Raw genomic sequence first — 20,611 nt, forward strand, 5'->3', positions numbered from 1 at the left:
AAACAATTTCAGTCACCAGTCCAGCATCTCCCATTCAGAGATGCCCCAGTTGAGACTCCTGTAAAAATAAAAGGATTTTTCTTCTGAATAAACAAATATGCAGAGAAGAAAGTGCATTTCTGTAATACCAAACAAAATCTGCATTTAGGAGCAAGCATCTTCTTACACTTATATGTTGGAATAAACCATACCAGAGGTCACTAAATGTCATTGTTCTGTAATTTTCAATCTTCAGAGGATCAAAGAAATCTGAAGAAATGGTTCAAGTTGAGACACTTGGCAAAATAATGAGGTACAAGGCTCCCAAAGTTTTCTGGAGGAAAAAAGCTTACAGCAATTGGACATAATTCTTAAATCTTCCTTTAGGCATTAATGAATACGAATGTGTATCCTTTTTAGGGTTCATGAAACGTCAACAAAAGAAAATAGTAGTCTAAAAACCAAAGAGCTGTTTTTCAGTTCTTCCCAGGGCATAAGGGTTTTGTTTATTCAAAGATCTGTAACACTGACAAATAAGCTGTTTCCTTTAAATACCTTGCCAAGTGTTGTTTTTGTTTGGTTTTTTTCCTGTTCAGCTGTACTTGTATGATAAATTAATTTGCTAGAAATACACTACCAGTTTAGCATAGATTATTTTAACCATTAATCTCTTTACCTGGCATATTTTGCCCCCTTAGAGCAGTTAGAGCAGCCCAAGGAACTGATCTTAAAATGTCCAAGGACATTAAAAGATACACTTCAGTCAATTGCTGAAGTGTAGCTCAGAAGCATAACTGATCAGTCATTTGAAGAATTTCATTGTTGTTGCTATGCCTTTTTGATCAGCCAGTCCAAAGGGATTTCATTAACACCTCACTTGTACCTCTGACTAAGAAGAAATTTTTAATAGCTTGTGAAAGCCTCTAGAAATAAGCTATTTTTAAGTACTAAGCATATGAATGCAAATTGAGTAGAAACAGCTGTTATTTACATTCTTTGGACACATGATTTCACTCCCTGATGGATAGGGGAAGAAAAAAAGCCACTGAAAGACTGAAATGCCCTTAAAGAAATTGGGAAATTTGGGATCTAATAAAAATACATGCAATGAACCACATTGTTGGGTGGTATGAACTGGTAAAGTTTTCCAGGTTTGCCACCATAACATTATACAGCCCACCTGCCAGAAGGACTTGAAGATCTCTATGTATTTCTTGGAGAAAGTAGTGGAGAGGTTGAAGGAATGAATATGCTGAAACAAAGGCATATGAACAAATTCCTGTTTCAGCCTTTTATGCAATAGCTAGCTGATAACCTGGCATTTTCAAAAATAGTCTCCCAGAACAAAGCCCCCATTGACAACAAGATTTTGCTATGGATTTATGTTAGAGATTATGTTGTGAAAAAAATTATAAAAGCTCCTGAAAAATGTAAGCAGCATATTCTAGACCAGTGTGCCTGAAAGTAGAGGACAGTGCTGGAGGGAAAGGAAAGCACAGTGTGAAATTTGCACCCTTCATGAACTCAAGCTTTTTACTGGCCTGGCAGAGGCCCTACTGCGTGTCCTCCGTTTACCTGGAGCAGGTCCCTGCTGCCACATGTTCCACTGGAAAGCTCATGCTCCCTTCTGCCAGTCCTGCTTCTATTTGTAACATCACCAGCAAACACCTGAAGTAGAAAGAAATAATACTCTCCTCAGGAAAGGTAAGGCATGTTTTAAAATGTACACAAAATATGGCTGCTAATTTGGCCTAAACCCACTCATTCAATTCAGCGATAGGAACCTGGGACATGGAATTAAAGGTGGGATTGTTTTGCTGGCTTTTCCTTATAGAAGGAAAAGGAGTTGACATACCCAACACAGCTACAGCTCAAGCACCACAGAACCACTTGATTCTTAAGAGCCTGGGGAGTGATTTCCTCCAATATTAGTTCTGAGTTTAGGATTGCTTTGTGCCTGCCAGCACACAAAACCTGGCAAAGGTAGGAGAGAAATTTCATTCTTGTTCCATTTTAGGTACACTCTTACCTGCTGCTCTGTCTTATGCACAAGATACGTCCGATGGCTAAATGCATCCTTTTCTTCCTCACCAGAACAAAGGCTGATCTACAGCAGCAAGTTTTGCAGCTTCCTTCTGTCTAGCATCATGTGGCATGAAATGCTGGGGGAAAATTCTGCTGTGCCTCAGGCATCTCTCCAGATCACATTTATTCACAGAGGGATAATTTATCAGAGAAATAAGCTCTGAAGAGACTACTAAAATTAGTGTTAAAATTTGAAATGTAGGGCAATGACACTGAAAGTCAGAAAATATGTCTAGCCCAAACTCACACTTTATAATATAAACGCTTTGCATGTTTTGCAATAATTATGGATATTATTTCCCCTTCTCCGTTCATTTATAAGGACAAAGAGAATAACAAACTTAAGCAAATCTGAATTTGGTTACACAGAGCCATCTGTTAATTCTGGTATATGGCAGTAGAGGGCATCTAAGGACTTCAAGTCACATATGGTAAGGGATTAAAATCAGATGGCTGAAGGAGTTATTACTCTCCCCGCCAAGCCGTTCACCCCACTTCAGGACAGAATTGCCACCTCATGACCAAACAGCTGATGAGGCTGCTCCTGATCAATGGCAGTTCTGAAGCCACACTGAAACTGAGGTTGTTCTTAAAACACCAGTCTGAAAGCTGAAGTTGTTAAGGAGGAGATGCATGAGTTAATTTCTCTTCCCTGCTGCAGGCAGAGCTCTATCACAGCCACAGGATAGTTTTGGGTACAGTACAGGGGGAGATACTTCTTCAAGCAGCCTGTCCAGTTTTGTCTACTACTGTTTGAGCTTTAATTTCCACATACCTGGAAAAACTGCCTACAGGAGGAGCAAGCGATTCTGGGAATGGACAGGCTGTGCCAAGAAAAGGTGAGATGTGGACCAATGCTCTTTCCTTAACCAGAAAGAGTACCCCTATGTCTGTTTCCTCTCCTGATCCTTAAAACTGCCAGCTTGTCTGGCCAGTATTTCAGGTAACGTCCTCCCAATATGCCAGTCAGATACAGGACGATGCATTGAGTCATCCTGACAGAAAGCAAGCACTAATTCTTACAAACAGAGAGAAGGAAGTTGGCAGCTAGCACTGTTTTCTTGTCATCTGTCCAGATTTGTATGACATTCCACATCCAGCCTCCATACTGAAGCAGGGAAAGCAGCCATGCCTATCTTGAGCCAAAAGAAGCCAACTCGTCAGAGGCAGGTTAAGTTCCTTACCTGACACTGACACGTAATGCTCTAATCTGAAAAATGTATTTGAACCCAGCAGCATATCCACATACAACAGGCAACATATTTTCAATTAACTGTAAGAAGTTTAAGGTTATATAAATACATTAGTAAATGTTGATTATCCTGTTATTCAAACTCCTAAGTGCAGCAACACATCAGGCCTTATGCTGAAGTCTATTATAGCCTTAGCCTGAAATTTAAAAGTGGCTCATGCCCAAAAAAAGGTTCTACAACTCATTTAATGATTCACAGTACTCCTAAAATGATATTCATCTGTCTGCTCTCCATGGCAGCACTTTCAATCATAAACACTTAATTGTAGGAATTCATCCTCAAGGCCAAATAGCTCTGGGTGAATTAAACTATCCTTAATGTAAGAACTAGAACAGTGATATAAAATTAATCTTTTTCTGATGGGAGGCCATTTATTCAGAGACACATAACCCAGTTTCTACTTCACTCTACTTTTCACTCAAAAATCTCCCCTTTAGAGATAGGCACTGCATCACCTGTTTTAGTTTTCCCTATTAGTTTCAAAATTTACTCTCTGCCAACAAAGGAACTTTATTACTTATGGATTGGCAAAGCATAGGAGAGCTGCCTTCATGCTGCCTGTCAGGAAAACTTTTTTCACAGACATTACTTGCTCTCTTTTACTTTGAGGCACAGGACTTGCAACTGGCAGAAAAACATCTCAAGCCTCCTCAAGCATAAAAGGCTTGTTTTTTCTGGCAGCATCTAGGAAAAGAATGCAAGATTTCACAGTGCTTTCAGCTGTGCTATCTCTAGGATTTTTCAAGGAAAAAAAAAAAAAAAAGAAACCCAAGAGTGTATGTTTCTTTAAAATCCAAAACTTCAAGGAGCATGGTTCTGAACATGTGTGTGTTTAGGTGTAGTGCATATATATGCCTACATGCTCTTTGTCAGCCAAAAAAACAAGTCACAGTCACAGCATTTTATGCTATAATCTGAATATTAAAATCCATATCAAATATTCTCCTAGTAGTTGTTTGAAGACTGTATCAAAAATGGTTCTTTCCAGCAGTCCTTTATTCTATCTTCCATAAGAAAGAAGCATGAATGAGAAGAAAATGCTATCAAAACATGTATATTTACAACTTATTCTCCAGTATATTATATAGCAATATATAGCAATATTTGGCTAGTTTTAGTCAGAGTGAAACTCGATAATTCACAAAATAACACAGTGATAGACCAGAATTCTGCTGTTTATAAAGAAGCTTAACATAGCATAAAGTAAAAACTGCTGTGTAAATGATCCTTGTTTTTTTATACTTAGTACCCTGTGTCACCACGTTCTACTTTTCCTTTACATGCCTATCAAAAGTATTTTTATGTTATTTCAGTTTTATCTTAAATTGTAAATAGTAAGTTGGAGAAACTAAGCAAGCACTACATTTAATTATTTTCATTGAAGATCCCAAGTGACTAGGTAATCTCTTACTCAATGCAGGTTAGGCCTTTACTTTTAGATAGTTAATAGCACAGGATGAGATGAGAAATGGACTTAAATGCCACCTTTTTATGGTGTTTTGTGCTTGACAGTGATTATCTGTTTACCTATCCACTGAACCAAAGGGAATGATCCTTCTTTTTATCAACTGTCTCTGAAAGAAAAGAATCTGGATATTATTTCAAAGTACTACTCTCTTGGTGCTATCTTTTGATCTTTGCTTTTAAATCCCAGGTGCTGGTTTCCTTTTTGAGCACCCCTGATTTTAGAAATTATTCACTGAATTATGTTATTATTCTCCTTTACCAAATGTATATTAAGAAAAGCAAAGCATTCACATGTGAATAGATAAAAATGGCAGGAAATAAGGTGGCAGCTGGTAAAGAGTAAAACTATTTGGTATAAATCTTAATCTATTTCATCAAAACATTCTGTTCCTCAAGCAGCTGGAAAGAGCAGGGTGATCCCATACACTGAAATATTTGTTTTCTCTATGTTTTATTTATTAAGAACTCTTTGTGAAATAAGCAAACCTTTCTCCTAACTGCTAAGTGAGAAATCCTCAAAGAGTTCACATTGCAGACCTTTCTCATGCTGTGGAGTTACAATTAACTCATTCCAGTTTGCTGGAGCTAAAGGCTCAATATTCATATTTCTCTGCTCAAGAACCAGACTGCAATCCCAGGACAGGGAAACCATGGCAGCTGTACACTGTTATTTAGACTAGTTCAGGTAAACAGTTGTCAAAATACATTCAGCAAGTAGACCTATGTGATAAGCAATAGCTGTCCTTTTAACTGAAGGGTATTTTAACTAACCAAATGGTATGCCATGGATAATAGATATTCTGTGCTGCATCTTTGGAAAGTGAAGTATGAAGAGAGCAAGGAAAGGCCCCTTGTATTCTTCCAGATAGCTAGGTAAATCTATCTTAATAAATCAGTAAATCTTTTCAGTGAATCAGAGCAAATTTAGCAAAATCAGCTGAGTCAAAAACACTTCCCCCCCCCCCCCCCCCCCCCCCCCCGGCTCACATCATATTATATAAATAAATCAGCGTACTAGCTCACCAGTAAACTTGGCATACTTTTCAGGAACAAAGTGAAAATAATTTCTAGTAACAGGCACTTCTCAGGACTGTAAAAACGTTGTTGCCTCCTTCCTTGGTTCTGAAAGGGATTTTTGCCTAAAGGAAAAATAAAAAATAAATTCACTTATCCTTCCCTGTCTTGAGCATATGCATTTGAATGCATCAGAAACAATATATTCTGCTTGTGATTTTCAAGATCCCTTAATGTTCATATTTTCACTACTAATACAAAACTTGATTAAAAATATCTACTATATGGATGATATACAGTCAGAACCAAAATTCATGAATAGCAGAATCAGGAAAAAAATAGGTGCCTTTCATTTATTTAGGTGCCTCAAAAATAGGCAACTAAATAGGTGAAAAGTATGTGCCTTCTATCTATCAATAGGTGCCTCAAATATAGGCAGCAACTGGTGCCTTTCAACTCCAGTTGGATGATATGCCTCTAAAACTGACTCAGAAGCATTCTTATTTATATATGTACAGCAATGTTTCTTCTAGAATTGATACCCCAAAACACACAGATTAAAAATAAATAAAGCATTTGTTTTGCATAGTACATAAATTTTCTAAATCCTCACTTGTATATAGTTTTTGTATTAGTGACTGTTTAGAAGAATTACTGTTTGTTACATGGCAGATTAAAAAACCCTATTTTGGAAAACTAAGTTTTCTGAGTCTGCTCCTTCTTTTCTCTTTCTCCATTTCACATCTTTTTCCTACTCCATTCTGATTTTTAGAAAGTAAAACTCTTCAGGCAGACCAAACCTGTATTAAATCTCCCAGTGCCAAAAAACTAAAAAGTAGCTTTAAGTAGTTTCATGCACTACATACGGCCCATAGTCCCAAAAGTAATTTCATTTAGTCACCTTTTCTTACCCTTACAACTATTTCTTTTCTCTCCTCTGACTGTATGGAAGACTCATGCAGACAGAGGAGAAAAAGAACAACTAACTTTGTTGGAAGAAACAGTAAAATGCAAATGTACTCCACCGAGCCTATTGCACTTTCAGATGTCTCAAGCCAAAGAATAAAGGTAACTGTAAACCAGAGCACTCACTATGAGATGCCAGTATTGTCATTTAAAAATAGATTTGCAGTTTTTCAGTTTGAATTTCATTACTCTTGTAAGTTTATCAGATATTTAGTGCTGTTTTTAAGAGACATTAGGTTCTCATGAAAAAAAATTAACAGAACTCTGTTTAGGAAAGATCCTGCTGATATACTGCCTATTTAATATTTATGCTACCTTTTTCATAACAATATCTGAAGTTTTAAGTAACAAACATTTATTACATTCTTCTGTTCTTGTTTCTCATTCATCACATAAATCGTGGTCTTCCTCCCTCTGCCTTTATAGCAGCCAGCTGTGGTTTTAGAAACAAATTATTATGACTTCAAGTGACGAATAAACAGCAGAAGCAAAGGAAGTCTTGAGATACTATCCACATAAAAATCTCATTAATAAAATAACATAGGAAAAGAGAACTACAGCAAAGCTGTAAAAAGCAGCTTTGCCTCTAGACAAGACGTATTCATTTTCTCCAAGATGCATTAGTGAACTTCAAAGAAATAGCCTTAATTTGAATGCTATGCTATCAGCTTTTGAGCAAAAGCTGTGTGACTACATATACAGAATTATTTTAGCAATAAAAATAAGTCTGTATTATTTTTTTATTGTTCTTCTGAACATAGTGAAGTCAGTGCCACTCTGAAAAAGAAATGGAGGTTTTTTGCAAGATCTCATGTCCTAGGTAGCTGAACTGTCAACTAAATTTCTAGGGGCACAAACCCATTCTCTCCCCTGTTCACATCAATCCAACAAAAAAAAATTAGTGGGGATTCCACAACCATCAGTGGAGGCTAGATCTGAGGCTATCTGAACTTCACAGACAAAACCAGGAACAAGAATAACCTTCAAGACCTAAATTGTTTTCAACCATTTCTGAGAATGCTTAAGAAAGCCCGTGTTTGTTCCTCAGACCTCATTTTAAATCTGTGCTGCTGCCAGTGATTAAAACCACCTTTTTTTCATAAACCGAATAAACTAAATTCAAAAGCACCCTGGCATTACAAACAGATGAAATCATGCTGGCCAATATTTTACTTAACAAAGTAGATTTTTTTTTTCTCAGATTAATTTACTTAATCACTAAACAGAACTTAATTTTTAAGATAACTCTTAATTCTCTTATCCTCTGATGCTTAAGAATTATAAGCAATAGCTGTTACAAAATCCTTCAGGACTTGTAATCCTTCCTCAGTCCTTTTATTTTTTTTTTTTTTTTCTTTTTAAGAAACGTTGCATTTCAGACGTTACTGGAGAGTGCGACCCAAGGCAGCGTCTCAGTCTGGGAGCTTTCTCTGTGCAGGGGAGCTGCTCGGCTCCCTCAGCCAGATAGTCCAGCCTAATACATATTCATTTACCCCTCTGATAACAAAGGTTCCCTCCCCCCCTCTCACCCCGATTTTTAAATATATTATCTTTTATTATTTTAAAGGTTTGGGATTCTTTCCTGAAATCTTTAAATAGACTTAATTCTTCTCCCATCAATTCTCCCTCCCAGATACCCCTGTGCAATTTGCAGGGAGCCCTGACCTGCAGCCAAGGGCTGGGGTGAGACTATTACGGCTACTTTTGCTTTGCTTCCCCTCTTCTCTTTTCTTTCCTATTTTTTTTTTTTTTTTTTTTTCCCTGTGTGTGTGTCTCTTTCTAAAGTCGGCTTGGGGCCGCCGGGGCAGCGACGAGAGGTGGCTGGTTACCGAGCAGCGCCCACGGCGCAACCAACCATCTTTATGCTGAAAAACAGCTTCATGGTTATTAAAAAAATAATAATAATAATTAAAAAAAAAGGGGGGGGGGGGAGGGGGAGGAAATCGGCGCGCGCATCGGCGGGCAATGGCTGTTTGTAGCAACGAGGTATTTAGCGCCGGAGGGTGAAGGGGGGTGGAGACCAGGGTGGGGTGTCCCAGGAGCTTGGGCCGCCGCAAGTCCCTGGCAGAGAGCTCCTGGCACCGGCCCCTGACGCGCTCCCGGCCCTGCGGGCGGGCCCTGCCGACGCGCTCAGGTGCCCGCGGCTGCTGGCGCCGGGCGCCCCTCGCCCCTCCGGCCCCGGGACGGGCGGCTGCGCTCCCGCGCTCGCCCTGTTCCCTCAGGGGTCCCGCCGTGCCCCGCGAGGCGGCCCGCACGGGCCCGCCGGCCCGGTCCCTCCGCAGCCCCGGGCACTGACCTGCGCGTCGCCCGCGGCTCCGCGGGCGGAGGAGGAGGAGGCGGGGGGGCCGCGGGGCAGCGTTCGGCGACCGCTGCCCCGGCGTGACAGGGGCGGCGGCTCGGTGCGTCGGCCCCGGCTGGCCGCGATCGCGGCGGAGGCGCCGGAGCGGGTCCTGTCACATGATGCGGTTCCTGGAAAGTTCCTGGAAAGCAGCCTTTGTATGTAACCATCCCGGGAGGGGGGAGCGGCGGGGGCAGGATGCCCTCGCCTCGCAATCAAAGGCGAGCAGACCGCCCGCGCCGGGGAGAGGCGGGGGAGAGGAGGGTGTTGTTTCCCCAGGAGCACCATCTTCCTCCGGCAGCCTCTGTCCGCCCCGGCACAGCCTCGACTCTCCTCCCCGGCGGCGGGTGCTGTGTCCCCCGGCCCCCCGACGCCGCCGGGAGCCAGAACAACCTGACCGCCCCACCTCCAGGCGGCGGCAGCGGCGGCCCCAGCCCCGTCCCGCCGAGCCCGGGTGAGTCCCCTTGTCGTCTCACCCCTCCGCCCTGCGTCGCTTCGAGAGCCGGCAGCCCGCCGCCCGGCTCCCGGTACGGCGCTGCCCTCCGCCGGGATGAGGGCTCCCCGCAGCCGGCGACAGGCTGCTCCGGCTCTCCTCTCCTCGGCCAGGGGACGCCTGGCTGCAGCCAGCCGCCACCGCCTCGCCAGCCTTCCGTCCCCACCGAACTCCCGTGACGGCGGCGCTTCGCGGCTAGGCGCTCCCGGAGCCTCCCTTTCACAAGGGGTCGCGCCCGGACACCGCTGGCAGGGCTGCTCCCACCTGCGCTCGTCGGCCCCGCGCCCGCAGCCTCTCCCGGTGTCAGGCGCACCTGCGCCCGGTCACCGAGCTGGCGGCGGGAGCTTCTGCGCGGGGGAAGGAGGGGGTGGACTTTGTCGAGGGGTTCCCGCGCGTGTGCCTACATAAGTTGGGATAGAAACCCGTCAGAATACCCTATCAGTTGCCACTACAGTTTAATTTGGAAAAGTTTCTGAGCTCCGCCGCGGAACTTGTTAGGGGAGGAACCACCTCAACATAAACCCCTCACCTGGCGGCTGCTGCGCACCCGCAGGCAGAGACTGCCGGGTTCGCAAACACCGGCGGGGGGCTCCCGGTCTTCCCCCTGAGCCCCGTCCCTCCACTCCAGCCATGCCGGCTAGGCTCCCCCTCTCCGGTACTACCCGGCTTTGTGTCGCTCTTGATGTGGCGGTGCACCCAGAGGAGAAGAGGCTCTTTTTGTCCCTCTCGTTAGCTTCAGCCAAGAGGAAAGAATTTTTTCCCCTCTAATATCAGCATTTAATACAGCGGGAAAAGCATATTTCCTGCGCCGCGCTAATTATAGCGCGTCCTCCACCGCGCTACGCCTTCCGTTCCCAAGCGGCCGGCGAGCCCCCGGAGCCGGCGCTGCTGGCGCACCCGCTCCGCAGCTTCTCGGGTACTCCGCTGCCCGAGAGGAGGTCTCCCATCCCAGGAGCATAGCCCACGCCAGGCTTCCGTTCCCCTTCCTACAGGTACGACTTCGCGGATGACCTTACTGGAAGGCGTCCGTACGCACCGCAGCGTGAAACCCGGGCAGCGCCGGGGCTGGGACCTCTGCCCCGCTCTGCTGGTTACCCCTCCTCTCATACCTTTATGTGCTCGGCTCTCCCCCACGACCTCCTCCCTCCCCAAAAGTCCCAGAGCTGCCGGCCGGGGTCGCCTGCCCCAGCCGAGGGAGCGGGGCTTCAGCGGGTTCGCCTTTGCGATAAAGCGAGACCACCGTCTCGGGACGCCGCCTCCGCCGAGTCCCCGGCGGAGAGGAGCCGAGGACAGGCTGGGCGGCGGGGGGGAGGAGATGTCCCTCCCCCGCTCCGCCGGGAGGTGATCTCTCGCCTCGGGTCCCTCCTCTGGATGCTGGGAAGTTCCGAAGCGGGATCGCTAGAAACACGCTCTGCGTCGGGAGCGCCTCTCGCGGGGCTCGCCGCTAACCACGCTCTCTCTCCGCTCGCAGGCGGCGCCCGGGCTGGGGGCCGGGACCATGCACCCGGCGCGGCGCTGAACCCCGCGGCGGCGAAGCGGAGCCCTCTCCTGCCGGCAGCCCCCGACCTGCGTGCGAGCGGGGCCGCGCCCGCCGCCGCCGCCCATGACCCTGCGCTCCGCCGAGTCCCTGGAGAGCGCGGAGAGCTCCGGGGAGCGCTGGGGACACCCCGGGGCGGCGGCGCCCGCTGCCGAGGAGTGCCGTGAGGCGGAGCAGCTGGCCGCGGCCATGGAGGAGCTGCGGCGGGCAGGTAAGCCCGGGCGGCCGGGAAGGGGAAAGCGCCCGGGGCGGCGGCGCTGTCCGGGGGGAGGCAGAGCGGCGCGGCGGGGATCCCCATCGGGCCGAGAGGGGAACTGGGAGGCGGTGCGACGCCTCGCCATCGCCGCCCGGTGCTGCGAGGTCGCGTTCCCCCGGCGGAGAGGGGCGGCGACGACTCCGACCTTCCTCGCGGACTGCGGCGGCCGAAGCGAAAGCGCCGGCAGCGCCGCGCCCCGGCGGCAGCTCAGGATCTGCGGCCGGGCGCTGCCGCCGGCCGGGGCGGCCGCGGCACCGCATCGGCCGCGCGTACCTGCTCTGCCCTCGCCGGTGTGGCGGTGGCTCGCCCGGCCGCGCAGGACGCGGAGCTTGGTTGCGGGAGGAGGGAAGGGCTTTTTGTCTTCATCGCAGCCGCGCCAGGACCGGCTACCTCGCCGAAGTTGTTTTCTTATCCCTTAGCTTTGGATCGCTAGACAAAGCTAATTTCAACAGCACCCTACTCAGAGTTACCCAAAGCGGGCGTTCTGCGGGCTGCCAGCTTGCGCCTTGCGGACGCAGCGCTGGCCCCGGCGGGAGAGCAGCGGGGAGCCGCGGGACGCGTCCCTGCTACTTCAGGGGCGGCCCGCCGGGTCGGCGGCTCCGGTGTTGGCCCCGCAGGACGCTGCAGGAAAGTTTGTGCATGTGTGTGCATACATAGGTAAATAAAAGGTGACCTGGAAGGCTCCGTCAAAACGAGATGCATTGTAAAACAAATGAATTAAAATAGCAAATAAAAATTTACTTTGCCTGCAGGACTTTAGCTTTCAAGCAACAAAACAAATCGGTGACTAGAAGTATATCAGCTAGAGAGCAGCTTTTAAAACAAACAGGAATAAACAAATCCCTTCTTTCTCTCATCTTTTAACAGGATGGTACTGGGGCAACATGACTGTTGCTGAAGCCAAAGAAAGGTTACAGGATGCCCCTGAAGGGACCTTTTTGGTTAGGGATAGTTCGCATTCAGAGTATCTACTGACTATATCAGTAAAAACATCAGCGGGACCGACCAATCTACGTATAGAATATCAAGATGGCAAGTTTAGACTGGACTCTATCACTTGTGTCAGATCTAGACTTAAACAGTTCAACAGCGTTGTACATTTGATTGAGTACTATGTTCTTATGTGCAAGGATAGAACTGAAACCCCTTCAAATGGAACAGTTCATCTTTATTTGAACAAGCCCCTCTATACATCCGCTCCATCTCTGCAACACCGCTGCAGAATAGCTATAAACAAGAGCACAAATCAGATCTGCGAGCTGCCATTACCAACAAGACTAAAAGAGTACTTGAAAGAGTATCAATACCAGGTATAAATATATTTTCTAAATGCCTCTAACACAGAGTAACTTTTGAATGCAATTCTTGAAATCAGCCAAAGAACTGAGTAACCAGTTGTACAACTCAGCATGGAATTCACTATCAAAACAGTGGCAGTTCTGGGGGAAAGGTTTTTATTTCAGATGCTACAAAGGGAGACTTTATGTAAAATAATCCCAGTTTGCATCCTTGGGGGTTCAACGAGGTGGCATGCTATTCTTGCAAGGAGAGAGAAGCCAGGAATCTGTCCAGATTGTGCTGCTTTGTCAATAAAATGCTGCACTAACTGTCAAATGCTTACTGAAGCAGTGGGACTGGGAGAGACTTCATAAGTGGTCAGAGACATATGAGAGTTTACAAGTATCTCAGTTGTCTGATTCCAAGATTAATTTTGGTGCTGGTGTTCATATAATCCTAAAAGCTTAACTAGATCACACTGTGATAATCTTGCTAAAGTTATGCAACTAATCAAATCCAGTCAGAAAAATGATCATGTATTCTGTTTTTATTGAACTACTCTCCTGCTTTTCTGCAAGCAAAGGAGTACTGTAAGTAATCAGTCTAGAACATTGTTTTTCAAAGTTCTCTGAAAGCTGACCTTAAGAAGAAATGCCACATCTTTCACAGGAGCCCAGTATATTGCTGATTATACCAGATTGGTATCCCAGAATCCTTAATGTGTTAACATCTTCACAGTGGTGATGTATCCATGCTATCATTATTAAGCCTCTTTTGGTTGAGGCTTTAGAGCTATATGCTTCAGACTTGCAGTTCCAATGTCAAAACATGGGTACCGGCAGCTACATGTGTCTTCTACAGTGTAGAATGTTTTCTTCAGCCTGTTTCCCAAAATATGGGGAAATACGATGTGGATTTTTTTTTTTTTTTTTTTTGGTAAAGGGGTTGGTTGTCCTTTTTCTTCTTTTTTTCTTTATTTTATTTTATTTTATTTTATTTTATTTTATTTTATTTTATTTTATTTTATTTTATTTTATTTTATTTTATTTTATTTTATTTTATTTTTTAACATCCAATTCACCATTGTAGCTATCAGATGATTACTCAATAAAGTAAATCAAAGCGCACAACAATCTCCCAATCTTTGTATGTATGGATTTGCTACTATTCAGGAAAGAGTGCTCTTATAAGGGAACTTATATAATATCTCAGCTAATACTCAGATAAATGCACATGTATCAGTGAGGATGAATAACCCTGCTTTGCCGTTGTGGTGCTGCTCAAAAGTATAGCTGGATTACATTCAGATTAGTGGCTTAGAGGCTGCCTGCTGAATTCCTGTAGTTGGGTATTAGCACAGGACATTGCTTTTTCTGTTACAGTAGTCTTCCAAACAGGAAGAGGGGACTAACAGCCTCAGTACCCTTTCTTCAGCCCAAAGGTAAAGTATTTAATAGAAGAAATACACAGGATGAGAAAAAGAGGGAAGCAGTAAAGAGAGAAACAAGGACATAGGCTCATCCTTAGTCAACAAATTAAAAGTTTTAATTCTTTCCCTAGCTTATTTGTGCTTGTGACCTGTGCTTGAACAAGGAGGGTTGTCAAGACTTGCTGTAATCTAGCTTTGCCTAGGCTGAAATAGAACAACATAAAATAATCCTGTTTTCCTTGTGACTTAACTGCTCTGTTGTGCTTTAAAGGTGTTCTGTCCCTTCTCATAAACTCTGGTGCCCTGATCAGCTTATTTGTTGCATCTAAACTCCCAGTGTTACATGCTCAGTTTTGTCTGTAACATGCTGGCAGAAATGAATAGCAGAGCATTGAGAAATAGAAGGTACCAGGAACATGAGGCAGAGTGGATGGTTCCTTGATATGTCATATACTGGTATGTTCTTAATCTTTCTGTGGAAAAGGTGGGTTTCTCCTCTTCCACATCTTAAATTTTCTGTCCCCGTTTTAAGCTCAAGCTTTAGTATAGAAATGGGAGGAGTTTTCTTCTTAACAAAATATTTTGTTATGTAAAATTTTCCCCATGTCTTGCTAAGATGTATTTGGAAGTTTTTCACATTATATGGTGGCCACCTTTTGGTTCCCATGCCCAAAGAGCTCTTGTATTCTAGGTATGTGTCATAGTTACGCAGTTCTTGTCATCAGTCTTGCTAAGATCTGCCACCCTCAGGCTGATGAGCTTTTGCTGTGAGCAGAGCCTGTCAAAAAAACTGTGTTCCTGAGAACACTTTTCATTCTGATGAATCTTTTCTTACAGTTCTTGTCTAGCTCTATCCTGTGCTGAGAGAACTGCTATATGGAATAACTTCCATCACAGTGACAAACACTCTAGTCTGCTGCTGTGTTAACATTCTACTACTGTGCCTTTTCAGCTAGGGTGATACACTTGGGGTCTCAATGGTAAACACATTCTACTAAGGACCTTTAAAATAAATCCATGAGGGTTTAACAACATGAATACTGGTGCTGGAGCAAGCAGACTGAGAAGAGAAGAGCTTTGGGGTGCAATGAGACTGCTATGTTGCAAATATAAGAAATGATTTGTGGCTTGCTGCTGGCAGACTATGTGAGCAGTCGCAGGCCAAGTGTACCCCACAGCAGAGCCAAGCTCTGAGGAACAACGAGGGGCAGATGCAAGGAAGCTTGCTGGTTTTTTTAGTAACACCTCTCCAAAGCACAAGGGCAAATGGCAGGCAGAGAACAAGGAGTGCTGGCAAAGTGAAAGGTGGGGATTCTTGTTCTAATCAAGTTACTGTGATGTGGAATCAAGTCACCAAACATTGAGCATATTGATCTAGACTTCGTATCATTTGTATTAGTTCCTGTGAGGAACAGTAGGCTCTGTAACTATAGTGTGCTTGAAGCTGTGAACAATATTTTAAACAGACTGGAGGGGGAACTAGTCCTCTTTGTATGAAAGCACAGTTCTTGTCCTCATTAGGATGCAAGTCCTAGGGTTGATGCATTGCACTAGTAAAACTAAACCACAGTATAGCTTGCAGAAAGCTCAGCTTCTTTCTAATGCAGCACAGAGGAATGACTTGTTCTGGTAAAAAAAAATCTGATGATAGAACATGATTAGATTTTCAGACATGAAGATTTTCAGACATGTTGTTCAGACATGCTGAAAATTTTTTAAAATTTCAGTGCCTTTTTTTTTAAATTGTGAGCCCTTCAGATTATAAAAATTCCTTCTAACTGATATATATAATCTTGAATTGCTAGTATAGACTGTGCAGCAAAGCCAGTTTTGCAGGTTCAGTGCCCATGAGCCAACCAAAAATCATGATAAGGACTTTAATCCTAAGCCTTTTTTTCACCCCATGTGTTGGTTTGTTTTTTTTTAGTCTTGGAGTTTCAGATTTTCCAGTTTATACCTGGAATGTTAGAAAACCACTTTACTTAAAGGAAAACTGAGAATCTTACAGTCCTAAAAGGTGATGCTTAAAAAAAACCAACCAAAATAAGCATAATTGCAAGATGAATGATGAACATTGAACTGGTGATAGTATTTAGTTTAGCACTAAACCTAGCAGAAGTATAAACTAGGGCAGTATTTTAGTTGTATGGGTATCTTCCTGCTGGTAGTATTATCACTAGAGACAGAAAATGGTTCTACTTAGATTTTATTTTTAAAAAGGGATTGCACCTGTGTTTCATTTTGTTTTCTTTCAGAATTGGAGCCATTATTTTTCCAGGAACTGAAATACCAAAATAACACCACTCCTTTTTATGGTATTATGGAGGAATATAATGCTGAAGCAAAAGCCATTTATATTAGCATAAAGAATGAGCTGGCATTTAGTAGGAAAAACTTCAAACAGATAATATCCAGAAAAAGTTTAGTGGTGAGTGCTGCAAAGAACAAAATACACTAAAAAAACCCAAACAAACAAAATTCAATGCTTCTGTCTTGATTTCTCTTTCACTGGAGGGCAGGGTTTATGTAAGTAAATCCTTTTGATTCCAGTCAAACTGTTCTATAACTGATGTTTCATAGCTGAGGTTTGCAACTTGGTGCACTGTTAGTTAACAAATAGTAAGTGCAGAAGTATGTTAGACATGGGGAAAGACCCGAAGCCCAGTGCAAATTCTTCTTTTGAAGTTATTTGGATCAGGCTTGATAACAGGATTTTATGAAAAATAGTTGTAAATGTGGTAGCTGAAAGTGCAAAAATCCCCTTTCAAAATGGTTTGTTACAATTTAGCTGTATCTCTTTAGGTTGCAGCCCTGAAATAGGATCTGTTCAGCTGAGTCGCTGTACCCACACTCTGCCTCAGGGGGAATCTCCAAATTTGAGAAATTGCTCTGGACACCTTTTTAAACACATTTACTTTTTTCTTACCCTGTCTGACACATGTGGAGGGCAGAATAAGTTGTGGATCAACTCCTACTGTTCAAGGGATTTTGAACTGGTTGATTTTCTGTAGGAAGAGCTCTATAAGACTGAGCTGCAATTTATCCATCTGTAAAGTGGGCGGTGGACTCAACCTTCTCTAATTTCTCAGCATGGGGTGAAAAGTGGCTTATACTACAAATAACATTGATAGGAACTTAAGCTGCAATGAGGGCAATACCATTGACTGGCTGCACTGCTAAAAAGAGAGAAGGAAGTAAGTTAGGAAAGTGAGATCCTTGTCTAATTAGATTGCAGTGGATGTGGCACAGCTCCTTCCTGAGCTGGAGCGCTTCAGACGTGTGTTTTCTGTGAGGAAAGCTGCTTGTGAGAAGCTTTCTGGAAATTCATCTATTTCTTTTAACTCCCCTGATACAGGATGCAGTGCCTACTGCAGGATGTTTCACTGCCCTGCAGGCAGGCAGGTTTCATTTTGAAAGGGAACAAAATAGATCAAGTGAATTTTTAATCAAAGGGTATTTTTTGTTTGAAAACAGGATGCATGGGAAAGGTATAAGCAGTGGCAAGTATCTTGCGAGGCTATCTGTAAAAACATTCCATGAATCATTGCTAGCTCCTGAAGTCTAACCTTAAAGTAAGAACCTTTCAAAATATAGGTATTGTATATGAGTTTGTCCACTTCAAATCCAGGGAAAGCAACAGAACATTACAAAAAGCAATAGCTATTCTCCCCCTAAATAAAAACAACCTTCCAGTCTTTTATCTAAAATATTAGAAAACCATTTCATATGCTGTAATTTGCAAGTAAAGTAAGTAGGTTTTGTGAAAAAGTTTCAGACTTCTGTCGTTATTTAGTTTTAGTTATTTGCCAATGTTTGATTTTCAGTTAATTAGTGAATTTTCTTTGTTCTCATATTAATAAAATGGTGCTTTACATTTAAAAATAATTTAGTAAGTCTGGAATATATAATAAATAATAAGAGGCTTGCAGTATTTCATCTGTCTCCTCAAAGGATCTTTAAATTAAACTTAAAAATAGAGGACTACATTAATTCATATATTTAAAGGACTACAAATTCTGAGAAATACTGAGTCATGTTTTGCAAGTATTAATTACACATATTTTTTTTTACAATTCACTGGATTTTTAAAATGAAATGTATACAAAAGTTTTGCAGTGGATGCCTGCTTCCTTTTTATAACTATTTATCATTCAACGTTTTGCTAGAGATTATTTGTATCATAGTGAAAAGCACTAAGAATTCATTGCAGTACTGCTAATAAACACTTATTTTTATTATGGAAACAAATGCAAATGTATAGACACTAGAGAGTCAGTTTAAACCCTTTGTTTTAAGATGCTTTAGAACTTTCTGTGTTATATTTTACCTACGTGCTGAACGTGCCTTTTAATAAAATACTACTTCAAGGAAGTTCATGACGTGTCACCTATATTTTATATTAATTCCTCTCTTTGATCTGCATTGAATTGAAATTCTTTATATTTATATTTAAATGAATGGAAGTTACAGATTATCAGAACAATTACGCAGCAGCCCAAGGGCTGATCCCTTTCAGCGATGTCCTTCAGTTCTGCCTGTCATCTTTTTTTAGGAAGGATAAGGAATCATTTTTCTAGTAACAAAAGCCACCTGAAGAGCAACACCCCTTCCCAACTGACCACCTAGTGCCCTCAAATCCTGCCAGCATCCAGCACAGCATGCCTAAGATTTGGTCTACAGTTTGGGGAAACTTTCTGTACCAAACCCTTCCCTTCCTTGGCATCAGCCAGGTTTTCAGTGACTGGCACAGGAGATTTGGATGTTAGCATTACAGAGGCCCACGTCTGCAAAGGGGAGTGCAATGGGGACCAGGGGAAGGAGGAAGAGAAGAGGGAGGAAGGGAAGGAGTTACTGCCTGGGACAGCAGTGGACAGCAATGGTTTGCAAGACCTTCAGGCCACCTAGTTTGGCTCACCCTAACTTACAGTCTAACACTGTTTTTGAGATGCATCACTTACAGAAATGTTTACTGTGCGCTTCTTTCTAAAGCTGACAGGCAAGCATACAAGATATGTTTCTCTTTTCTCTTCTTAATTTCTGAGGTTTTGTGAGAGATTTAACCAATTAGATGTGCTTTTAATAAACAAATCTAGAGGCTCCTATTTTTCTTTTGTCCCTAAAGCTGGAATGCTGTCCTGCAAACAATTGAAAACAGCACAATCCTAAAAGATTAAATCTGCTTGTGCCAGTTTTAAGAACACATTTGGCCTCTTGTTATCAGCAGAAAACAAACTACACTGTAGAAAACTACACACATGCTTGGATGCAGCTTGACTCTAATTAGCATAAAGGATCCTCTCAAAAGCATTTTAAAAATTCTCATTATTCTGGTAGTTTCTAAAAAGGTTTGTGACTTTTAAGCGAGCTTTCAAAAAGTACATAATAAATGTAAAAACCTGGGTTTATGACTTGGAATAACCTACATGTAAAGTGAATAGCATTGTCAGAGAGATACTGCTTAGCTTGGTTCCCACAGATTTGGACTTGTGACCCTGAATTCAACAGTCCTTAAAAGTGTGGCCTGATGACCACTGATGGCCCCTCAATCTGCAGAACCAGACAGAACAAGCTTTCAAGACTAAAAGTCTGAGGATACTGGATTGACTATGGTCCATTGATCAGCAGTCTAGGAAATAGTTCTTTAATCTACACGGTTAGCTTTGAGATTTGAGCAGTTAGTGGGGCATTGAGCTGACACCAAACTGGCTCATATATATATAAAAAATAGGTATGCATTTGTCCCTAAAACTGAAATAGAACCAAACCATGTCTCTGAAGTTTTGTTGAATTTGGACCAGAACAGAAGTGGAAAACCTTTAGTGAAGGCTGAACCCAAAAGGGACTGAAACAAAGAATTTAAGGACTACTCTCCTTGGATTTAAAGTATTAACTCTGTGCGTCTTTATCCTGTACCTGTACTATATAATCAAAACCTGGCTGTGTTGCTAAAGATGAACCCAAAACACCAGTAGCATATTTAGTTTCCACTAAATAAATTTGCAGCACTAGTTACTAACTAGTGGAAGGAAAAGGAAACACCAGATTTTCCCTTAATGAGATTTGGACCTCTGGTGCTGTTCTCTTCCTTCCTAGGCTTATTTGTTTCCTTTCACTGCTTTCCTTCTTTCTATCTCTGTTTAGACTGCAAGCAAATACATGACTAAATGCTGACTGTATAACTGCTGTAATTTCCTTGAGTGGAATCTGCAGTCACTCTATGCATATCCATATGTTGTGTTAACTTTCTAAGACATTCTTGCATAGTATAAAATTAAAAAACCCAAATTGCCTCATCTGGCAAAAAGATATAGTAAATACAGTGATGCAACTGCTTGTCCTAATTTTCTATTTTCAAATGCAGCCACATTATCTGCAATTAAAAGCAGCTGTCAGGATTGCAATGATGAGATTCTCTGAAGTTTCCAAGTTTGGTCACTCCAATTCCAGATATAATACAGTTCCTTAGATCATTACAGAAAGAAAGAAAGAAAGAAAGAAAGAAAGAAAGAAAGAAAA

The 20,611-nt window shown here is 42.9% G+C and overlaps 1 protein-coding gene across 1 annotated transcript in view; it reads left to right on the forward strand.

The window, feature by feature from the left end:
• The first annotated feature begins 10,933 nt into the window (after window positions 1-10,933).
• The window catches only part of CRADD (CASP2 and RIPK1 domain containing adaptor with death domain), an 88,441-nt gene continuing 78,763 nt past the window's right edge, over window positions 10,934-20,611 (forward strand). The window contains exon 1 of the mRNA XM_053942797.1: window positions 10,934-11,343. Coding sequence (XP_053798772.1) covers window positions 11,199-11,343 — 145 coding nt within the window. The 5' untranslated portion in view covers window positions 10,934-11,198. The remainder of the gene's footprint in view (window positions 11,344-20,611) is intronic.

This window comes from Vidua chalybeata, chromosome 5 (genome assembly GCF_026979565.1).
Source record: "Vidua chalybeata isolate OUT-0048 chromosome 5, bVidCha1 merged haplotype, whole genome shotgun sequence".
Taxonomy (NCBI): Eukaryota; Metazoa; Chordata; class Aves; order Passeriformes; family Viduidae; genus Vidua; species Vidua chalybeata.